This window comes from Rhipicephalus microplus, chromosome 4 (genome assembly GCF_043290135.1).
Source record: "Rhipicephalus microplus isolate Deutch F79 chromosome 4, USDA_Rmic, whole genome shotgun sequence".
NCBI classification, from domain to species: domain Eukaryota; kingdom Metazoa; phylum Arthropoda; class Arachnida; order Ixodida; family Ixodidae; genus Rhipicephalus; species Rhipicephalus microplus.
The window spans coordinates 182993155-183010486 of NC_134703.1; the positions used below are offsets into that span (position 1 = coordinate 182993155).

Consider the following 17332-nt stretch of genomic DNA (forward strand, 5'->3'; position numbering starts at 1 on the left):
TCGTCACTTTTCGAAGCAAACGGCAAAGGTTTTCGTTCATAACTGATACGGCAGATCCAGTGTCAACAAGAGCAGATGCATGAGCACCGTCCACAAGCACGTCAATGACATTAGGTGGGCGGCTCTGAGGGCTTTCAGAATGCGATAGTGTCGCAGTCCTTGCCTCTGGGACTGCGACGACTAGTTTTCCGGCTCATGAGCAGCCGAACCTGGCCACATGGGGGACAGGGACGGACGTCGTGGTGACGGCGACCTTCGAGGAGGCGACCTTCGAGGAGACACTGGCACAGACGCCAGTTTGTCGTTATACGGATGGCGAAGGTGGCCAGCAAAAGGAGAAGAAATGGGAGCCGGCTGTACTCGAGAGCATTAACTGGCTACGTGACCGGCGTAACCGCAAGCAAAGCAGATGGGCCGGTTGTCAGGTGTGCGCCATCGGTGCGCCGGGGTGGGTCTAGCCCGAAACGGTGGCTCGAAAGGCTGCATGGCGGGCTGAAAATGAGGCTGAGGGGTTGCGCCAACTTACGCAGCCGGCATACCCGCTGCAAATGACGGAGGTCGTGCGGCCGCTTTGGCGTAAGTCAGTGGTGCAAACACTTGAACGACTGGAGGTAGCCTGGCGACCACTTGGGCGTAACTTGGGGGCGCAGGGGCCGGAAGTTGTTGTGGTTGGTACGCAGGCATGACCTCCGCTATTTCCTGCTCAATCGCACGGCGGATGGGTGGAAGAATAGTAGTTGCCGATTGTTGAACAGCCAGTGGGTGGGCAAAGGGAAGGATAGAGAACTGGCGCGCGATTTTCTCACGTATGAAGGACTTGAGGTCTGCCAGCAGCGCCACGTGATCACATCTCGCCTCCAAGCCAGCAAGCCCTGCATCTCGTGGGGTGGAGCGACGGGTCATCGAACGCTGCCGGCGGAGCTCCTCGTAGCTCTGGCACAGAGTGATGACCTCAGCTACTGTGCCTGGGTTTTTGGCAAGCAGCATCGTGAAGGCATCATCGTCAATGCCCTTTGTGACGTTCCGGATCTTGTCTGATTCGGACATGCTGTCGATGGATTTCTTGCGGAGGTCCAGGACATCTTCTATGTAACTGGTGAATGATTCACCGGCCTGCTGAGCGGGTTCGCGTAAGCGCTGCTCGGCTCGCAGCTTACGAACGGCAGGGCGGCCAAAAACGTTGGTGATAGCAGTCTTGAAATCGGACCAGGTTGCGAAATCAGACGCGTGGTTGTACCACAAGCTTGCAACGCCCGCAAAGTAGAACACCAAGTTTGTCAACTTGCCGTCCTCGCCCCATTTGTTGGGGACGCTCACGCGCTCGTAAATGGCGAGCCAGTCCTCCACGTCAGTACCATCGGCGCCCGTGAAGATGGGTGGATCTCGGATCTTGGGGACACCGGGACAAGGGGGTGGCATGGGAGGAGGCGTTTGCTGAGAGGCGTCGTGGGACATTGTAGATTGCAGGGTACGTGAGCGCAGTTCCAAGAGCATTGAAGGGGATCGTAGCACTCTCTACCAATTTCTTAAGGCGTTTATTAGCAGGCACAAAGCGAGTATCCACAACGGCAACAGTAACGGCCAAGCACGGGCACTCAGCGCGAGCGGCGTCCTTTTTGGGTAGACCCACTAGAGAACACTTGAGAGTTCGACCCACTTCAGTGTTTGGCGGCGTCTCTACAACATATATATATGTATATATATATATATGTATGTATGTGTGTTTGTGTGTGTGTGTGTGTGTTGAAAGTTTTCGTCAGAGGAAACCGTGATGACCTAAACTGACTGGTATATTTACCTCGGTGAATAATTCTGAAAACAGTCTTTCCCCTTGGCAAGTGAATGCTGGAATGCTCGAGCAGGAAATCTCTTGATTCACGAAGGGAGTAGTTTCAATACGCCGCTGAGTGTTGCCTTCTTGTTCCTGTTTGCTTATGTATCTGTTCGGTTAGTTCTTTTTCTGCAACTAATAAATGCTTTCATGTATGTATGCATGACATGTTGTTTTTTGTTTCCTTCCCAGAGCGTGGTATCTGTCAAGAGGCTGCCTTCACCTTGGAACATGACGGCCTGTGGTAAACTGCGCGCTTTTATATGGAGACGACTCTTTCTGCAGACCCTCCAGCGCCACAATAGGGCTTTGTTTATGGAACTAGGATTTGTGCTGGTTATGTTTAACTATTTCCTTCGCATCGACAGAGTTGACCTGGCCGATGTGAGAAAGTTTAATTCTGCCCTTCTTGAGCAGGTGCATCGTCAGAGAATCGACATTAGTGAGGTTGACGTTACAAAATTACATGTGGTGTACGGACCCAGTAACGTCAGAACGGACAAGCTGATTAACACGCTATTGCGAAAAACCTACCGATGGCGTGAGCGACAAAAAGTAACCTATGGTATGAGCGACGAATATACCAATTTTGCGCATGGTATTCAACGTGAATTCCGTGACAGAATTGACAAGATGCCGTCGAATAAACTGAATGAGTGGCTCTTGCAAGATGCAGATGATATTGGTCCAGATGGTGACAACGTGACCAACCGTACAAGTGAGAGATTTGTGGCTACTTCTCCCTCACATGAAGGCATTTACCGCGAGCAACGCCAGATACGTGAGTATACAACATATGGCTTCCGCTTTAGAAACAACATAAACTGCAGCGCAAATTCATCGATCGTGAGCGAAACCTGTGTGGCATCCTCGAAGCAGCAGTAGCTTACATCAATACTAAGGTAGATGACACTGCTCAACATCAGCTACAGTTTATCAGGCACTTGTCACTTTGTCAAGATTGCTCAATGCGGATACTGAAGGACCCACTCATTTTGGCATTGACTGCGTGGCTTTGGTACTGGCTGTGATAACTTTACCATGGTTTCATTGTCACCTGCATGGTGCGTTGACTGTGTCGATCTACAGCGGGATATACTTGTCGCGCCGACCACGTGATATAGTGACGTGCTACCATTGTGCAGTCGGTTATTATTTTGCTCCAGCCTAATAATACACCTACTTGGTCAGGAAACTGTACAGCTCTACTTTAGTTCAGCACCAACTGTTTCTAGTGACAACCACACGCGCACAACACGAACAAACTTCAAGAGACAAAAGGGTGTACTCGACCATCACTTCGCCGCAGGTATAAGGTGAATTTTCAAAAGAACACTCACATGGTGTGTTATGTATTAGCTTATGGCCACGTCAAAGAAAAGGCTACTTCCTTCTTCTTCATATTGGTTCCTGTATTGAACCTCAGACCGCCAGTGCGAAAGATTTCTTCTCCTTAGGCTGTTTTGGACTGTCTCCAAGAGCGGAGGAAATGCATGCTCTCTGATCGTCACGTGAATTTCACAGCCTTATAAATAGAAGTGTGGCAGCTTGGGCTAGTTGGTATGGCATGACAATAGTTATAACGCGAGAAAAAAACTACGACACAGAGACAAGAAGGACACGAAAGACACGAGCGCTCGTGTCTTTCTTGTCGTTCTTGTCTCTGTGTCGTCGTTTTGTTCTCGTGCTATAACTATCGTCCTGCCTTATAAATAGGCTTGCCCCGCCGCGGTGGTCTAGTGGCTAAGGTACTCGGCTGCTGACTCGCAGATCACGCGATCAAATCCCGGCTGTGGTGGCTGGATTTCCGATGGAGGCGGAAATGTTGTAGGCCCGTGTGTTTAGAATTGAGCGCACGTTAAAGAACCCCAGGTGGTCTAAATTTCCGGAGTCCTCCACTACGGCGTCTCTCATATTCATATAGTGGTTTTGGGACGTTAAACTCCACATATAAATCAATAAATAGGCTTGTTTTTTAGAACAGTAATAATAAACATCTTGGTTTTAGGTCTCAAAGGTGCTATATCATCACAGAGTGGTGACGTGTTCAAGCGCAGCAGTCAGAGGCTTGAGGACTAAACATTATTTGAATGAACCTGCGCACTCGAAATAAAATCACAACATACAGCAATACACATCTATCTATCTATCTATCTATCTATTTATCCAGCTATCTATCTATCTATCTATCTATCTATCTATCTATCTATCTATCTATCTATCTATCTATCTATCAACTACTTATCTATCTATCATCTATCTATCTATCTATCTATCAACTTCTTATCTATATATCATCTATCTGTCTATCTATCATCTATCTATCTATCTATCATATATCTATCTATCGTCTATCTATCTATCATCTATCTATCTATCATCTATCTATCTATCTATCTATTTATCTATCTATCTAGCCACCTACCACTTACAGCTATTCTGGCCGTTTTGTTATCATATCTATAGCAAAGTGGGTATGCCATACTATGAATTTATGACCAGAATAACTGAGCAGTTATATAATGAAAATCGTATGTATGTCATGAATGTATTATGAAGTCTTGGTTTGGATTACCTTTTATTAGGCCCGAGGAACCGGCAGCCGACAGCTACGATGAATGAGCCAAGATGATGATGCTTCGCGACAACGATGAGGATGCATGAGCCACACATGATAATGATGACAATGTACCGGTGAAGAGGATGCGTATACTAAATGCCCACATCAATTCCCCCCAAGTGAAAGCGGCCAGCCTGGCCGCGGCAAGTCAAGGGGACAAAGAACGTCGCATGAAGGGCTTCATACGGGAGACATGGACGACCTCTGTAGTTCGATAACGGCGATCTGCTGGGACTACAAGTGGCGTCACGCAATAATTCACTGGCGAAGTCTCTTCAAGAACTGTGTACGGCCCGATAAACCGAGGCTGAAATTTGTCACACAAACTAGGTGTACGAACAGGCATCAAAAGGAGCACTTCGTCTCCAGGTTGGAAGGATACATCACGATGCGATTCATCGTAAACTAGCCTTCTGTCTTGCTGGCGGGCTTCAGTGTTTATACGAGCTCGTTGGCGGCACTGTGCGAGTCGTGAAACGTATTCCTCTGAAGAGGGTGGAGATGAATTCGCTTGGCAGGTAAAGAAGGAGACGTCCAGGAAAGAAGTAGGGGAGCGTCCATAAACTAGGTAAAATGGCGAATAGCCGGTTGTTCGCTGAATAGCCGTATTGTAGGCGAAAGTGACAAATGGTAGAACAACGTCCCAGTTTTTGTGGTCTGGTTGAATATAGGCAGCGATCATGTCAGCAAGAGTGCGGTGGAATCGCTCAGTGAGGCCGTTAGTCTGGGGATGATAACTAAAGGCAGTCTTGTGAGTTGTGCCGGATGCCTGAAGAAGTTCGTTCACTAGTTGTGAAAGAAAGACCCTTCCACGGTCACTGAGCAACACACGTGGAGCACCATGACGCAGTATAATGGCTCGGAGGATGAAATCGGCAATCTCAGAAGCTGAACCAGTAGTAACGGATGCCGTCTCGGCGTAGCGCGTCAAATGGTCAATGGCTGTTACTATCCACCGGTTTCCAGCAGCACTGACTGGGAGGGGGCCATAAAGATCGACGCCTACAACTTCGAATGGTGTGGCTGGGCACGGAAGAGGCTGTAGTGTACCGGCGGGAGCAGATGTTCGTAGTTTTCTACATTGGCAGGGAGTGCAGGACTTGACGTACCGAGCTACATTAGTGGTAATGTCTGGCCAATAAAACCGACCTCGAAGGCGATCGTAGGTTTTATGGTAACCAAGGTGACCAGCAGTCGGATGGTCATGAAGTGCCCTGAGGACTTCGGACCGAAGCGATCGGGGTAGAACGGGAACCCAGGGCTGACCGTCAGGATGGTAAATCTTGCGGTACAGCACCGAGTTGTCCAGCTTAAATTGCGAGAGTTGGCGACGGAGCCTTGCATTAGGCGGACGGGAACTGCCAGTGAGGTAGCCTATAATACGTCGACAGTATGGGGCAGCCAACTGTCGAGAAGGAAAATCGTGCGGGTCGTCCGAAGGCAGCTGGTCCATAGAGGCGAGAGAGGAAACCGCCGTAGACGTGGACTCCGAGGGTATGTTGTGCAAATTGATGGCGGAAACCCCGAGTGATGAGATGATGATGCTACGCGACAACGATGAGGATGCATGAGCCACACATGAGAATGATGATAATGTACCGGTGAAGAGGATGCGTATACTAAATGCCCACAGTATTAGCAGTTTATGGTCTTGCTGCTCTTGCGACGGTTTCGTTACCATGAACTATTACAAAACATAATTGATATCACATAATTGCATGAATAGCATAAGTGACAGAAATTTATGTCAAAATCATGACATGTATGACATGTCAAAGATGGCAACATACCACACTCAAGATGCGCTCGCGGCCGTTTTGCCCGTTAAAATTTTGTATTACGTGGCGTAAATAGACGACTAATGTAAATTACACGTCCAAACGTAATATTTATACTATTGGTGTCATGTAAAAAAGGAATGCACGCATGTAATGAAAAAAATTCCGCCATATTCACGAAGTGAATGATGATGAGTGGGCGAAGCTGCGGAGGTAAACCTGGTAAACCATGAATCCTCTGTACATTTTGCCCACTCAATTTTATTACATCGCTCCCCCTAGCGTACGTCGCCGCACTAAATCGAACGATTGCCTTCAACCAATGACACGCGGCATATGTGACATCATTCCTATTTTATAAGATCTCGCATCTTTCATCAACTACAAGTACCGCTTTCTAGTTTATAACATCTTGAATCTTTTCATCATCAGCTACAAGTACCACCATCTAGTAAACACTACAAGAACTAAACGAGAGGTGGCTACATACAGGAGACGGTACCGCCATCTAGTGAACACTGCAAGAACTAAACTAGAGGTGGCTACATACAGGGGACGGTACCGCCATCTAGTGAACACTGCAAGAACTAAACTAGAGGTGGCTACATACAGGCTACAGGGGACGCACAGCCCACGCCCTAAGGAGCTTCGCCCCTAAAAGACCACTGATAGTGCACTAGTGGCGGTTTCGTTGGCTCCCCATATACCAAATTTAGTATCAGCGACGTGAATAGGCGACGAAGGTAAATAGCACGGCCAAAATCGATAATCGTGATAACCGTTTTATGTCAAACATGTCTACATGCGACGCTCTTACCGCGGTCGTGACCGTTTCGCTAGCTCTACTTATAACAACTTTAGAATCACGTGACGTGAATAGACGACGAAGGTAACTGACACGTGTGAACATGGTAATCATATGACATTCATGTGATGTAAAACGACTACGTGCTACGCTCATAGCGTGCTCACTAGCTCCAGACATACCGAATTTGGTATCAAACGACCTGAATAAACGACGAAGGTGAATAACACATCAAACATGTACATGCGTATTATGTAAAACCTGACTACATGCTACAGTTAGAGCAGGCTTGGAAGCGTTTCACTACCTCTGCACAGACCTAATTTGTTATGAGATAATGTGAATAGAAGACAGAGGTAAATGCCAGGCGAAAACACAATAATGATGACACGGAAGTGACATACGGCATAATTTAGGTCCGCCTCGTAACGTTGTGCTGATTTAAAAGTCATATATCAACCTTCCTCAAGACTTTGAACCCCAGAAATCAATCAATCAAGCAATCAACCTTTCTCAACCTTGCGCATAACATCGATTCACATTATACGTGGGATCTGTCAATTTAACACTTTTGTTCCTCCCTCAACCATGTCACGGTTATCCCAGGAGCACTTGCAGTGCTTAGAATTGACAGAGACCGGAGACGGGCGTGGCAAAACGATCACCCTTGATCACACCAAATGAATACACAGGAAGACCGAAATCGAAAGGGTAAACAAAATACTTGCGTACACTCAAAACTACCCGAATAAAAACTCGTACACAGTCAAACCCAAACTGACCGTATCCCAGTATAAAGCCATTTCCAGCCCTGTCCGCCAACAATAAGCTATAATGACGTTTCAACAATTCAACATTACTACAGTTCGTCGCTTTGCCACGTTGACACTGTGCCCATTTGCTGCGTCGAGGCTCAGTCGATTCATCCGTAGACATTCACCATGAGTTCCTGAAATCGTCATCCTTTTTCGCCGGAGGTGCTGCTCAACCTCACTGCCGGTTGGTTGGGGCCTTCGTAATCTCCTGCAGCTTGATTAGGCTAGACCTAATGTATCATAGGCGTCGCCACTGCGATGCGGGCTACATCCCTTCGGGTTGAAAAAGGAAGAGCTCTAGGCCTGCCAGGAACTGCGGCGAAAGGTTGCGGCAAGTTTGAGCAGCCTCACTCGAGTCTGCTGAAATCAACGGCCGCACCCCGGGCCTTATCGCTGACAACTTTCAGAACGTTGATGTTCCACGCCTTCCATCGCGGTAGCAACCCCGACCTTCCTGAACTAACGTAGTTGGAAGCACCAACACAGATTGACAGGTCATTCTTCGAGATTTTTCTTTTCGGCGTGGAAGGCGTGCCATGAATCTTTCTTGGACCAATCTTGTACGTGAACGTGGCGCGTAAGCGCATCATCGGGGACTCGCGCACTTCAGCCACGTTCAAGCGCTTGGCAACTACCCCGTGCCCTTCTAATAATGACAAACCGATAGATTAAACTTGACTTTTCGCTTCCTGCGCGTTATGTAAAAGGAGTACAAACACGATTTGAAGACGTCGCGAAACGGACGTTTCTCGTTTTCTTCGTATGTACGGCAGTACATACGAAGAAAACACCCTCGACACATCCGAGTCAGGCAACACGTATAAATTACGTTATTTTGAAATTAACGTTTTCGTCGCTGAGTATCTGCAAGCCAGCTCCCCTTCAACAGACATTATCCTGACGAGTGAATACAGTCCCTGAATTTTTGAGCTCGTACGCATGCATGAGCGCAGCCCCAATTCCGGAAATCGCTGTTAGAGTAACTGGACGGCGATTCGCTCGTAATTGTTTACGTACACAATGAGCAGATGGAAGAGCTGCCGCCAGTATGTCACCAGTAGCTCCATTACCGTGACATCACACTGTTCTGGACAAAAGTCCAGAGTTGTCAACGCAGCCCGCGCATCACAATCAGCTGTCGTGGTGAGCCGTGGCGTCGCGAAGAAGAAACTACGCGACTACAGTGGCAAAACTACAGGTGTTTCAGGTGTTTCAGCTCACTTCATTCATAGGATCATGGGATCATAGGTCATGGGATCTTAGTCATGGGATTATAGGTCATGGGATCAAACCACGGCTGCGGCGGCTGCATTTTCGATGGAGGTGAAGTTGCTGTAGGCCCTTGTGCTCCGATTTGGGTGCACGTTAAAGAACCCGAGGTGATCGCGATTTCCGGAGCCCTGCACTACCGCGTCTCTCATAATCATATGGTGGTTTTTGGATGTGTTAAACTCGTTATATCAATCGAGTGCTTGTCAAACTTCTTCACCCCTTCCTGTTTAAACCATAGTAGTATCGCAAGGCTGCTAGTACAATGCCTAAAACTTGCGAATCATTTTCACAGTGCTGTTCCATAGCATCCCTGAAAGACCCACAGTTGTTATGAAGGAAACAGGTTGTTTTGATAGCCTGCCGAGCATTGGCCAATATACATTCTATCCTCTTGGTTGCGAAACGGAAACGTGCCGTCAGCATACCGAAGCATTCTTTGCAATTCGTCTTGTTTTGAACAAATTGTATTTGAAGATAGCCCTAATAGATTCAGGTGAAGCAGATGAAATTCAGTAAATTTTCTTTGAGAGGGAAGCCTTGGATGCATAGTATGACAGGTTTCCCCGGGCAGTTTTCTATAATGTCCACAGTAGATGACAGAAGACCAGACTCTATTTTCTCACAAATCCATAACCGTCCGCATACATAGGCGTCGTGACATTTACCAGGAGCGCCCACGTTGATGTACTTGAAGCAGCAGCAGTGGTCAACAACTGCCAGGAGTATCATGCTGTACCCGTGAAAAATAAAGCCCAAAGGCACATTATAATATGTGCTTATCAAGGTGATATGACGACACCTTTAATACCAAAATTATTTTGTGCAGTTACCTGTCGTTAAGCATGCCTCACACATCACCCAAACAACAAGACTGGGGCTGTTCTGTGAAACTACTCTGCGACACACCACTGAGCTGCATAGACGAAAATAGAGTATAGAACGTGGGACGTCTCTTGAAGGAGATAACGACAGAGCAGCATAAAGCGTTATACACATCTCATATCACAGGCACAACTGAAGTGAATAACAACATGAATGTTGTTTTTTATACGAAGAAAGACAGCAGTCAACATCCTTTGTAGTTATAGTAGTCATCTGTGTGCTCCTTAGCTGGGAATACGGTGAAATCACAGCCGTCGAAGGCACCCACAGTCTGCGGGACACCATTCACGGAGAAACACTCCCTGACGTGCTTTACCAACTGCCTTGGTCCCACCATCTGTATTCATTTATCTTCGTGTTGGTCTGCCACTCTCTTACTGAATACTCTGAAAAAAGTATGCACGGTAGACCTGTTAGACCAAGCAGGTCGGCAATGGTTCTATCTTCGGCAGAAGAGCACAGACAGTACATCCCCACGGCCACACTGTTCTCCACGGAAATTGTTTCCCTCATGTTTGTCTCTGTGCTAAGGCAATAACCTGCATGACACTACCAGGTATCGGAACGTCATCGACAACACATGGAAGGCTTGCCAGGAGTGTTCGTCTCCTGAATGTGGCATAATGTCCTCAAAACAACGGTCATTGCAATGGAAGCTCGAATGTTCTATGTGAATAGTGGCCGTATCTGCCATTACCACGGAAACTGTAAAGGCGCTCGCTTGTAGCCGCTTTTCAATATCTTGCGACTGAATAGCCTGATCTTCGATTTAAATGTCAAGCTGCCTTTCTTGGTTCACATGCCTGACACGAATGGAGAAATACACCGCGACAACACTTCTTATCAGATCGGTGAGAGAAGTTGCAGTGGCTTCCTCGCACTCTGCCATGTCAGCCATATTGAACGTTTACCACGTGACCCTAACAGCGACAATGGCTCCAGTCTTGCCTCGACTTTGGTTGAGCTACGACGTTTTCTTTTACAATTTAAAAATGCACAATAACCTTTCATCCTCAGTTTCATTAATGTGGAATCAGCTTTTATAACCCTTAGTATACATAATATATTTCTCACGCACGCTGTGACTGTTTTTGTTCAGTACTTTCTTAGCGACATCGTAATTGCCAAATGACATTATGCCTTTCTGTGTAGCAGCACACGTTTCCTAATGTCATTCATTGTGTCGAATGTTATTAGACGAAAATGACATTAAACTTTTTCGTGTGACAGGGGTATAAGTTTGTCTATGTCACACATTGCTTGTGGCTGCTGTTCATGCTAGGGGCCTCTGATTTTGGCCGCTGATGTTGAGGTGGCTGAGCTTGCACAAGTGCTCAAAAATGTTTTCGCAAGAACAAAAAATTTCATTTGGTTTTTTGCGTCTAGATTCCAAGAGATTATTGCTTGTTTTTTCATGGTTGCACACAAATGTTTTTTTCTCAGCATTCTGTTTTCTGATGTCAAAGCTTGAATGAGTGCTGTAGCTGCTGCTGACTAGCATCATCGTCATTGACTGATTTAGTGTGATAAATTGAACCACCAAATTACCACGTGAAACTGGATAAACTGTTAGCGCCAGCTGTGTGACAGAGCTGCCTTCTGTGTACGATACATGTTTCAACACAAGGGTAATGACAGGCAACCCGAACCAAAATTTGCATTTCATGTGTAGGCACAACTGGAATCAACTTCGTAACAGCATGCATGACGGCTCTCAATGTATTTTCTATCTCCTCGTTCTGTAGTGCCAAATTTTCAATAAAATGAACACGGTCGATAGTGGTACAACGCAACCATATGCACCACAAGCTCAATTTACAATTTATTAACAGTTTATTACAGTAAACAGTGTCGTATGTGAACAATGCTAAGCAATTATTATGCTCAGTGCAAAGAGATAAAGAAAGCTAGGCGACTGAGCACGTGTAACATGCCCTTGAGTACGTTTTGGTTGCATTGTTCTTTCTATTGCTTTCAGGAAGAGACACACTTCCAGCTCCACTGCCACTTGTGGACGCTAGCGCCGTGGCAGCTGACTGCTGTAAAATAATCGGCTCTCGAATGGACGCTGGGGAAAGTTACAAGTACTTCATAGAGAACATAATCTGCATCGAGTTTGCCTCCGACAATTCCTTTCCCATGGGAGGCCTCGCCTACAACATCGTGATACCTGTTCCCCCGAAGGCTGCTTTTCCACGAGAGCTGCTGCCCAGTGTACACGAGACCCTAAATGCTATAAGGACCCTATCAAACAATAGTTTGATGACAGCTATCCACGGTGAGTGGTTACGACTACAGTGTACAATTTATTTTTTGCAGTAAATATTTCCCGCCTAAGTACGAGTATGTAGCTAATATGTAGTGTATGAACATGTTAAACTGCGCAACCAAGGTTGACTCATTCAAATCTTTAATAATATTGGGGAAAGCTTTACACGAGAAGCCAATATTAACAAAGGCAATATGCTTTGTAACCCATCCTTTGTGAATTCACTTAAATATGAGCTCCAACGTTGATACTGCGGGGCCCCACAAAACTTTTGACGAACATTTTTCACCTAAATGCGTAAAGGTAAGTACGCAACACAGGAAACACACAAAAATATACGGCTCACTCCTACAAGTCTTTAAAATAAAAAGGAAAGTACTGGCAATATGTTACGATTGTGCACACCACGGGTAATTTCAAGCAACGTGTTACCCAAACGATGCCGCATGTCTAATACACGCACGCATTATAGGCTAATCGGTGTTTGAACGTTGTTTAGTTTTTTGACATGATAGTGATTTTTACCAAAATACATAATCACTTTATGTGATATTTTCGTCAAGAATATAACGTTGTTGAAACGTCCGCAATCTAATCGCAAAGAAAACTAGGCGTGTTCCCAAACACACATTTTATCTTGTACACTTTTCTCTCACATTTCTCCAAGCTTTATGGGTGTGTCACTATCATTATGCCACTATCGAGCACCAACTGGGAGAGCTTCCATACTCTCAGCGCAGCGGAGGCTTCCACCGCAATATTGTACTATTGCACTGTTCCATAGTCAGAAATTCCGAGCGCGTGGGGATTCGGTTTTCTGGCGAAGGTTTTATGAGATTTTGCTTTCGCGTCTTCTCTAGCGTAGGATAGCTTCAAAATGAACCAACGTTGTTTCTCCCTCACTTACTGCTTTGACTACTGAAGGCAGCGCAGAACGGCATGTCATACGACTGGGTCTTTTGTTGAAGCCATAGTGCATGCCAGGAAATCTCATCATGCAAAGTTTTACCAGCACTCCTTCGATTCCGCATGTGTTTAAAACATCTTGTTAAGCGATTCGTGTGGTATGATGTTACTAGCTTGAACACGCGAAATAGTTCCAGCCACAGTGGTCTAGAATTTTCTCTCAAGCCTTCATCATATGCCCCGAGTCAGATTTTACAGCCCTCCCCGAACAAGCAGGCACTATAAACACAATAAACAACTTCTAACACTTTCAAAACATCAGGAAGCCACTGGGCAGACATTGTAATCTCTTCAATGGGCGTCATAGTAGCTAACCTACCAACATCAGCATTGAGCACAGTATTGTTGCGGTCATGCAGTGGAAGGTGCGTTACTTCATGGAGCCGAGAGTGGCAAAAGCGTTGTGCGTAGTGTCTTAGAAAACGGACATGGTTTAGTGCAGTTCCTTGCATTACGTGCATCTGCTCTTCGTTATTATGGCGACGGAAGAATTATTTTTCCGAACGGACCAGGAATTCACTGATAGCTCTATCTGCCATGCTGATGCTGCTAAAAAGAAGTGAACTGTGAAGAAGGCACCTGGCGAAAATGTTCCTTGCTAGAAGCACGAGGCACTGCTGTCACCGCTATCTTCAGAAGGATTTGTTAGATTTAAGTTCAAAATACAGCTTCTTCATAAGGTGCCAATGAACGCTTGTGTATGGGCAATAGTCACACTAATGTTCTTACTATGAGCTCGTAAATATTTCAGAAATTCTTGCAAAAGTATTTACTATAGAACAGTCTTTTGAATTTGAAGACACCAAACTCTAAGTGAAATATTGCCATTTAAATGTTTTATTTACGTGGTTTGCATTTGTTTATTATTTTTACCTGACACCATATGACCAATTTTTTTACACGTAAATAAATGAATATACGTAAATAAATGAAGACGCTACGCGTAAAGCAGGACAAACCATTCCCCCATGCTTTAAATAAGTTGTCGCTTTGTCTTCCTTCCTCGAGATAATAAAAAAATACATAAAAGCAAGTATTGCGACAGGTGGCTCTGCCTGCCGCTGGTACGAGTAAATGCACATATATACCCTCTAGAGGTAACGGTGAAATTACCACCGCTGTAGCGCACTGATAGGACATCGGATGCGCCATTCCAAGGGCACAAGTTCGAACCCCGCTAGTCGCAAATTACTTTTCTCTTCACTTTCATTTCTTTGCATTTACATTGCAATTACTTCTAATAACCTCGCGTATTTTTTACCTGGCGTTAGTTGATGCTATTTCTCATTATCAGTGTGAGCTAAAAATCAGTGTTTGCTTTGCCATGCGTCTTCAGTGTCACCGTTGTACAGTCTTGTTTGTCCGTCTTGAAGCTGTCGCCGTCCGCCTATGATGTCTACTAGCGTTAGTGACATTGGCTCGTCAGGTTCGCCATATACGTAAGTCAATGGTCGATTGCTGAGTGTTCCTTCAACTTCTGCTACAACAGTACGTAGCTCCTCAACCGAAGCTGTAGTTTTCGATATTATCTTCCGCATCGATGTCTTCAGGCTTCTTATGAGGCTCTCGTAAAATCTTTCCCACCATGACGCGCACTCGACTATTTTTTTTTCACAGAATTTGATGACCACTGCATTAATCCTTTAAGACCTCGTTTTTAATTGTTTCGAACATTTTGTTGATTTCCTTTCCAGCTTTTATAAACGTTTTGATGTTGTCCGAGCAGATTACTGCTGGCATTCCTCGTCGAGCTGTAGATTGTCAGAATGCTTGTAGAAAACTTGACGTTGACAAATCGTTGGTAACCTCCAAGTGTACTCCTCTCATTACCGCTCAGGTGAATATCAATACGTATTGTTTCCCAATCCGGGCAGTGACGGCTGCATTTCCGATGGAGGTGGAAGTGTTGTAGGCCCGTGCACTCAGATTTGGGTGCACGTTAAAGAACCGCAGGTGGTGGAAATTTCCGGAGCTCTTTACTACGGCGTCTCTCATTATCATATCGCGGATTTGGGACGTTAAACCCCACAAATCAATCAAGCTTCACAATCTGGCACTTTTCCTTTGCGTACAGAGGTCCTGTAAAGTCAGCTCCCGTAACTTTGAATGGCTCTGATTCGGTGACTCTGTCTGCCGGAAGTGGAGGTATGTTTTCAGTCACCATTCTGGAGTTATGCCTCTTGCAGACGAGACATCTGTTCAGAACTCTTTTCACTGCTTGTCTACCCTGCAATATTGACAACTTAGTTCGAATTTGAGCTAGCGTCACTTGAACTTCTCCGTGTGATGTCCTTTTATGCACCTGACGTACCAGAAATTCCGTGAAATGCTCATCCTATGGAATTACTATAACGTGCTTGTTGAATTCTTGGCTGCACTGCAATTGTCCCTTCTGTCTGATAATTCCATCATCATCAAGGTAGACCTCGTGTCCACCAGTATTTGAAATGATTGAGTCTTCGAATAGGCCTCACCCTTTGTTAGTCTCAGTGGTATTTGGGCCTGTCTTATCCAGTATTTCTCTGCATTTGTTACCTCTTTTCCTGTCAACGGCCCTTTGTGCTTTTCCTTTTTTGTCTTTTCTATGAATCTGAACACCCATGCTGTCACTCTTATAAGCCATCCGTATGATGAATAGCTTTCGATTTCCAAGATTGGCTTAATTTTGGCGGTTCCCATGCATTGGTGACAGTGTGTTTTATGTTGGTCTCCCACGTCTGTATTTGTGCCCCTATGCTTACTGAGGTTTTTCCAGTGATGTTATCCATTCAGGACCGTTCCACCATAACTTTGACATTATCAATGCCTTTGCGCTTATTCCTCGTGTAAGTAGGACAGCAGGGTTGTCGTCACTTTGAACGAATTACCAGCTTGCTTCAAGTGTTTTTTCTCTAATTTCTGCGATGCTGTTGGCAGCAAACGAATCCCTTTTGCTTGTTCCCTTGATCCAGTGAAGCACAATCATCGAGTCCGTCCAGCAGTGTATTTCCTGAAATCTTTCATTGAAGTGACCTTTGATGTAGCTGCATAATCTTGATGCTACCACCGCTGCCATCCGTTCAAGTCGCGCCAATGTCAGCTTTTTAATTGGGGCTACGTGGCTTTTTGCTGTTACCAGCCTTGATTCTTTGCTTCCATAGTGGTTTACTGCTGTCAAGTATGCTGCCGCTCCGTATGCTAATGGGCTCGCGTCGGCAAATACATGCAGCTTGTATGCTTGTACTGGTTGATTCTTGCTTGCGTAGCATCGTGGGATTTCTAGAACACGAAAGTCCTCCGCTTCAGACATACGTTTCTTCCAATTGTCGCATTCATCTTTAGGGAGCCGGTCGCCTCACGTGACGTTCATTTTCCACAGTATCTGCAGTCCTAATTTCGTGCGTACTGTGAATGGCGACAACAAATCGAGAGGGTCAAATATCTTCGCTGTGGTTTGTAACACAACCATTTTTTGTCAAGTGCGTTGTATCTGTTAATAAATTCCACTTTTCCATATGGAAGCAAATCATGTCCTTTGAGTGTATCCATATCGAGCCCAGAAGCATTGTAAATCCTCTAGATCGAATATCTATGCGAGAATCGTCTCTTTTATTTTCATCAATTATTTTGTTTAATCGCTCTTCTTTGGATGTCCATTTTCCCAAATTCATCGCTGCGTCTCTGAACACTTGCTTTGCCTCTTTGTACAACTTAACTGCTTCATCAAGCGTTGCTGCTCCCAAAATGACATCATCCACATAGATCGCTGTCTGCAGTGTCCTTGTATCAGGAAGGAGTATCAGGAAGTAGCCGAAGGAGTGATAAAGTGCCTAAACATGGTGAACAATTGACACAAAGTGCATCGCCTGTTTCACACATTCAATATTATTGTTGAAATGCAAGCTTCGTAATTAAAATATTTACTGCTGTGTATGCGCTTCCGTAAAACTAAGGTCATGGCTTCGAGGCTCAGCTGGATATTGTTGCCAGCTTCAGAGTCCCTAAAAAATATATATATATATATATATATATATATATATATATATATATATATATATATATATATATATATATATATATATATATATATATATATTATGTATATAAGGGAAACG

At 45.2% G+C, this 17332-nt stretch overlaps 1 protein-coding gene across 1 annotated transcript in view; it reads left to right on the forward strand.

Moving 5' to 3' along the window:
* The first annotated feature begins 2464 nt into the window (after positions 1-2464).
* LOC142814455 (uncharacterized) overlaps positions 2465-17332 on the forward strand; it is a 29470-nt gene continuing 14602 nt past the window's right edge. Inside the window, exons 1-2 of the mRNA XM_075893217.1 lie at positions 2465-2549; positions 11982-12281. Of these exons, the coding sequence (XP_075749332.1) occupies positions 2465-2549; positions 11982-12281 (385 nt within the window). The remainder of the gene's footprint in view (positions 2550-11981; positions 12282-17332) is intronic.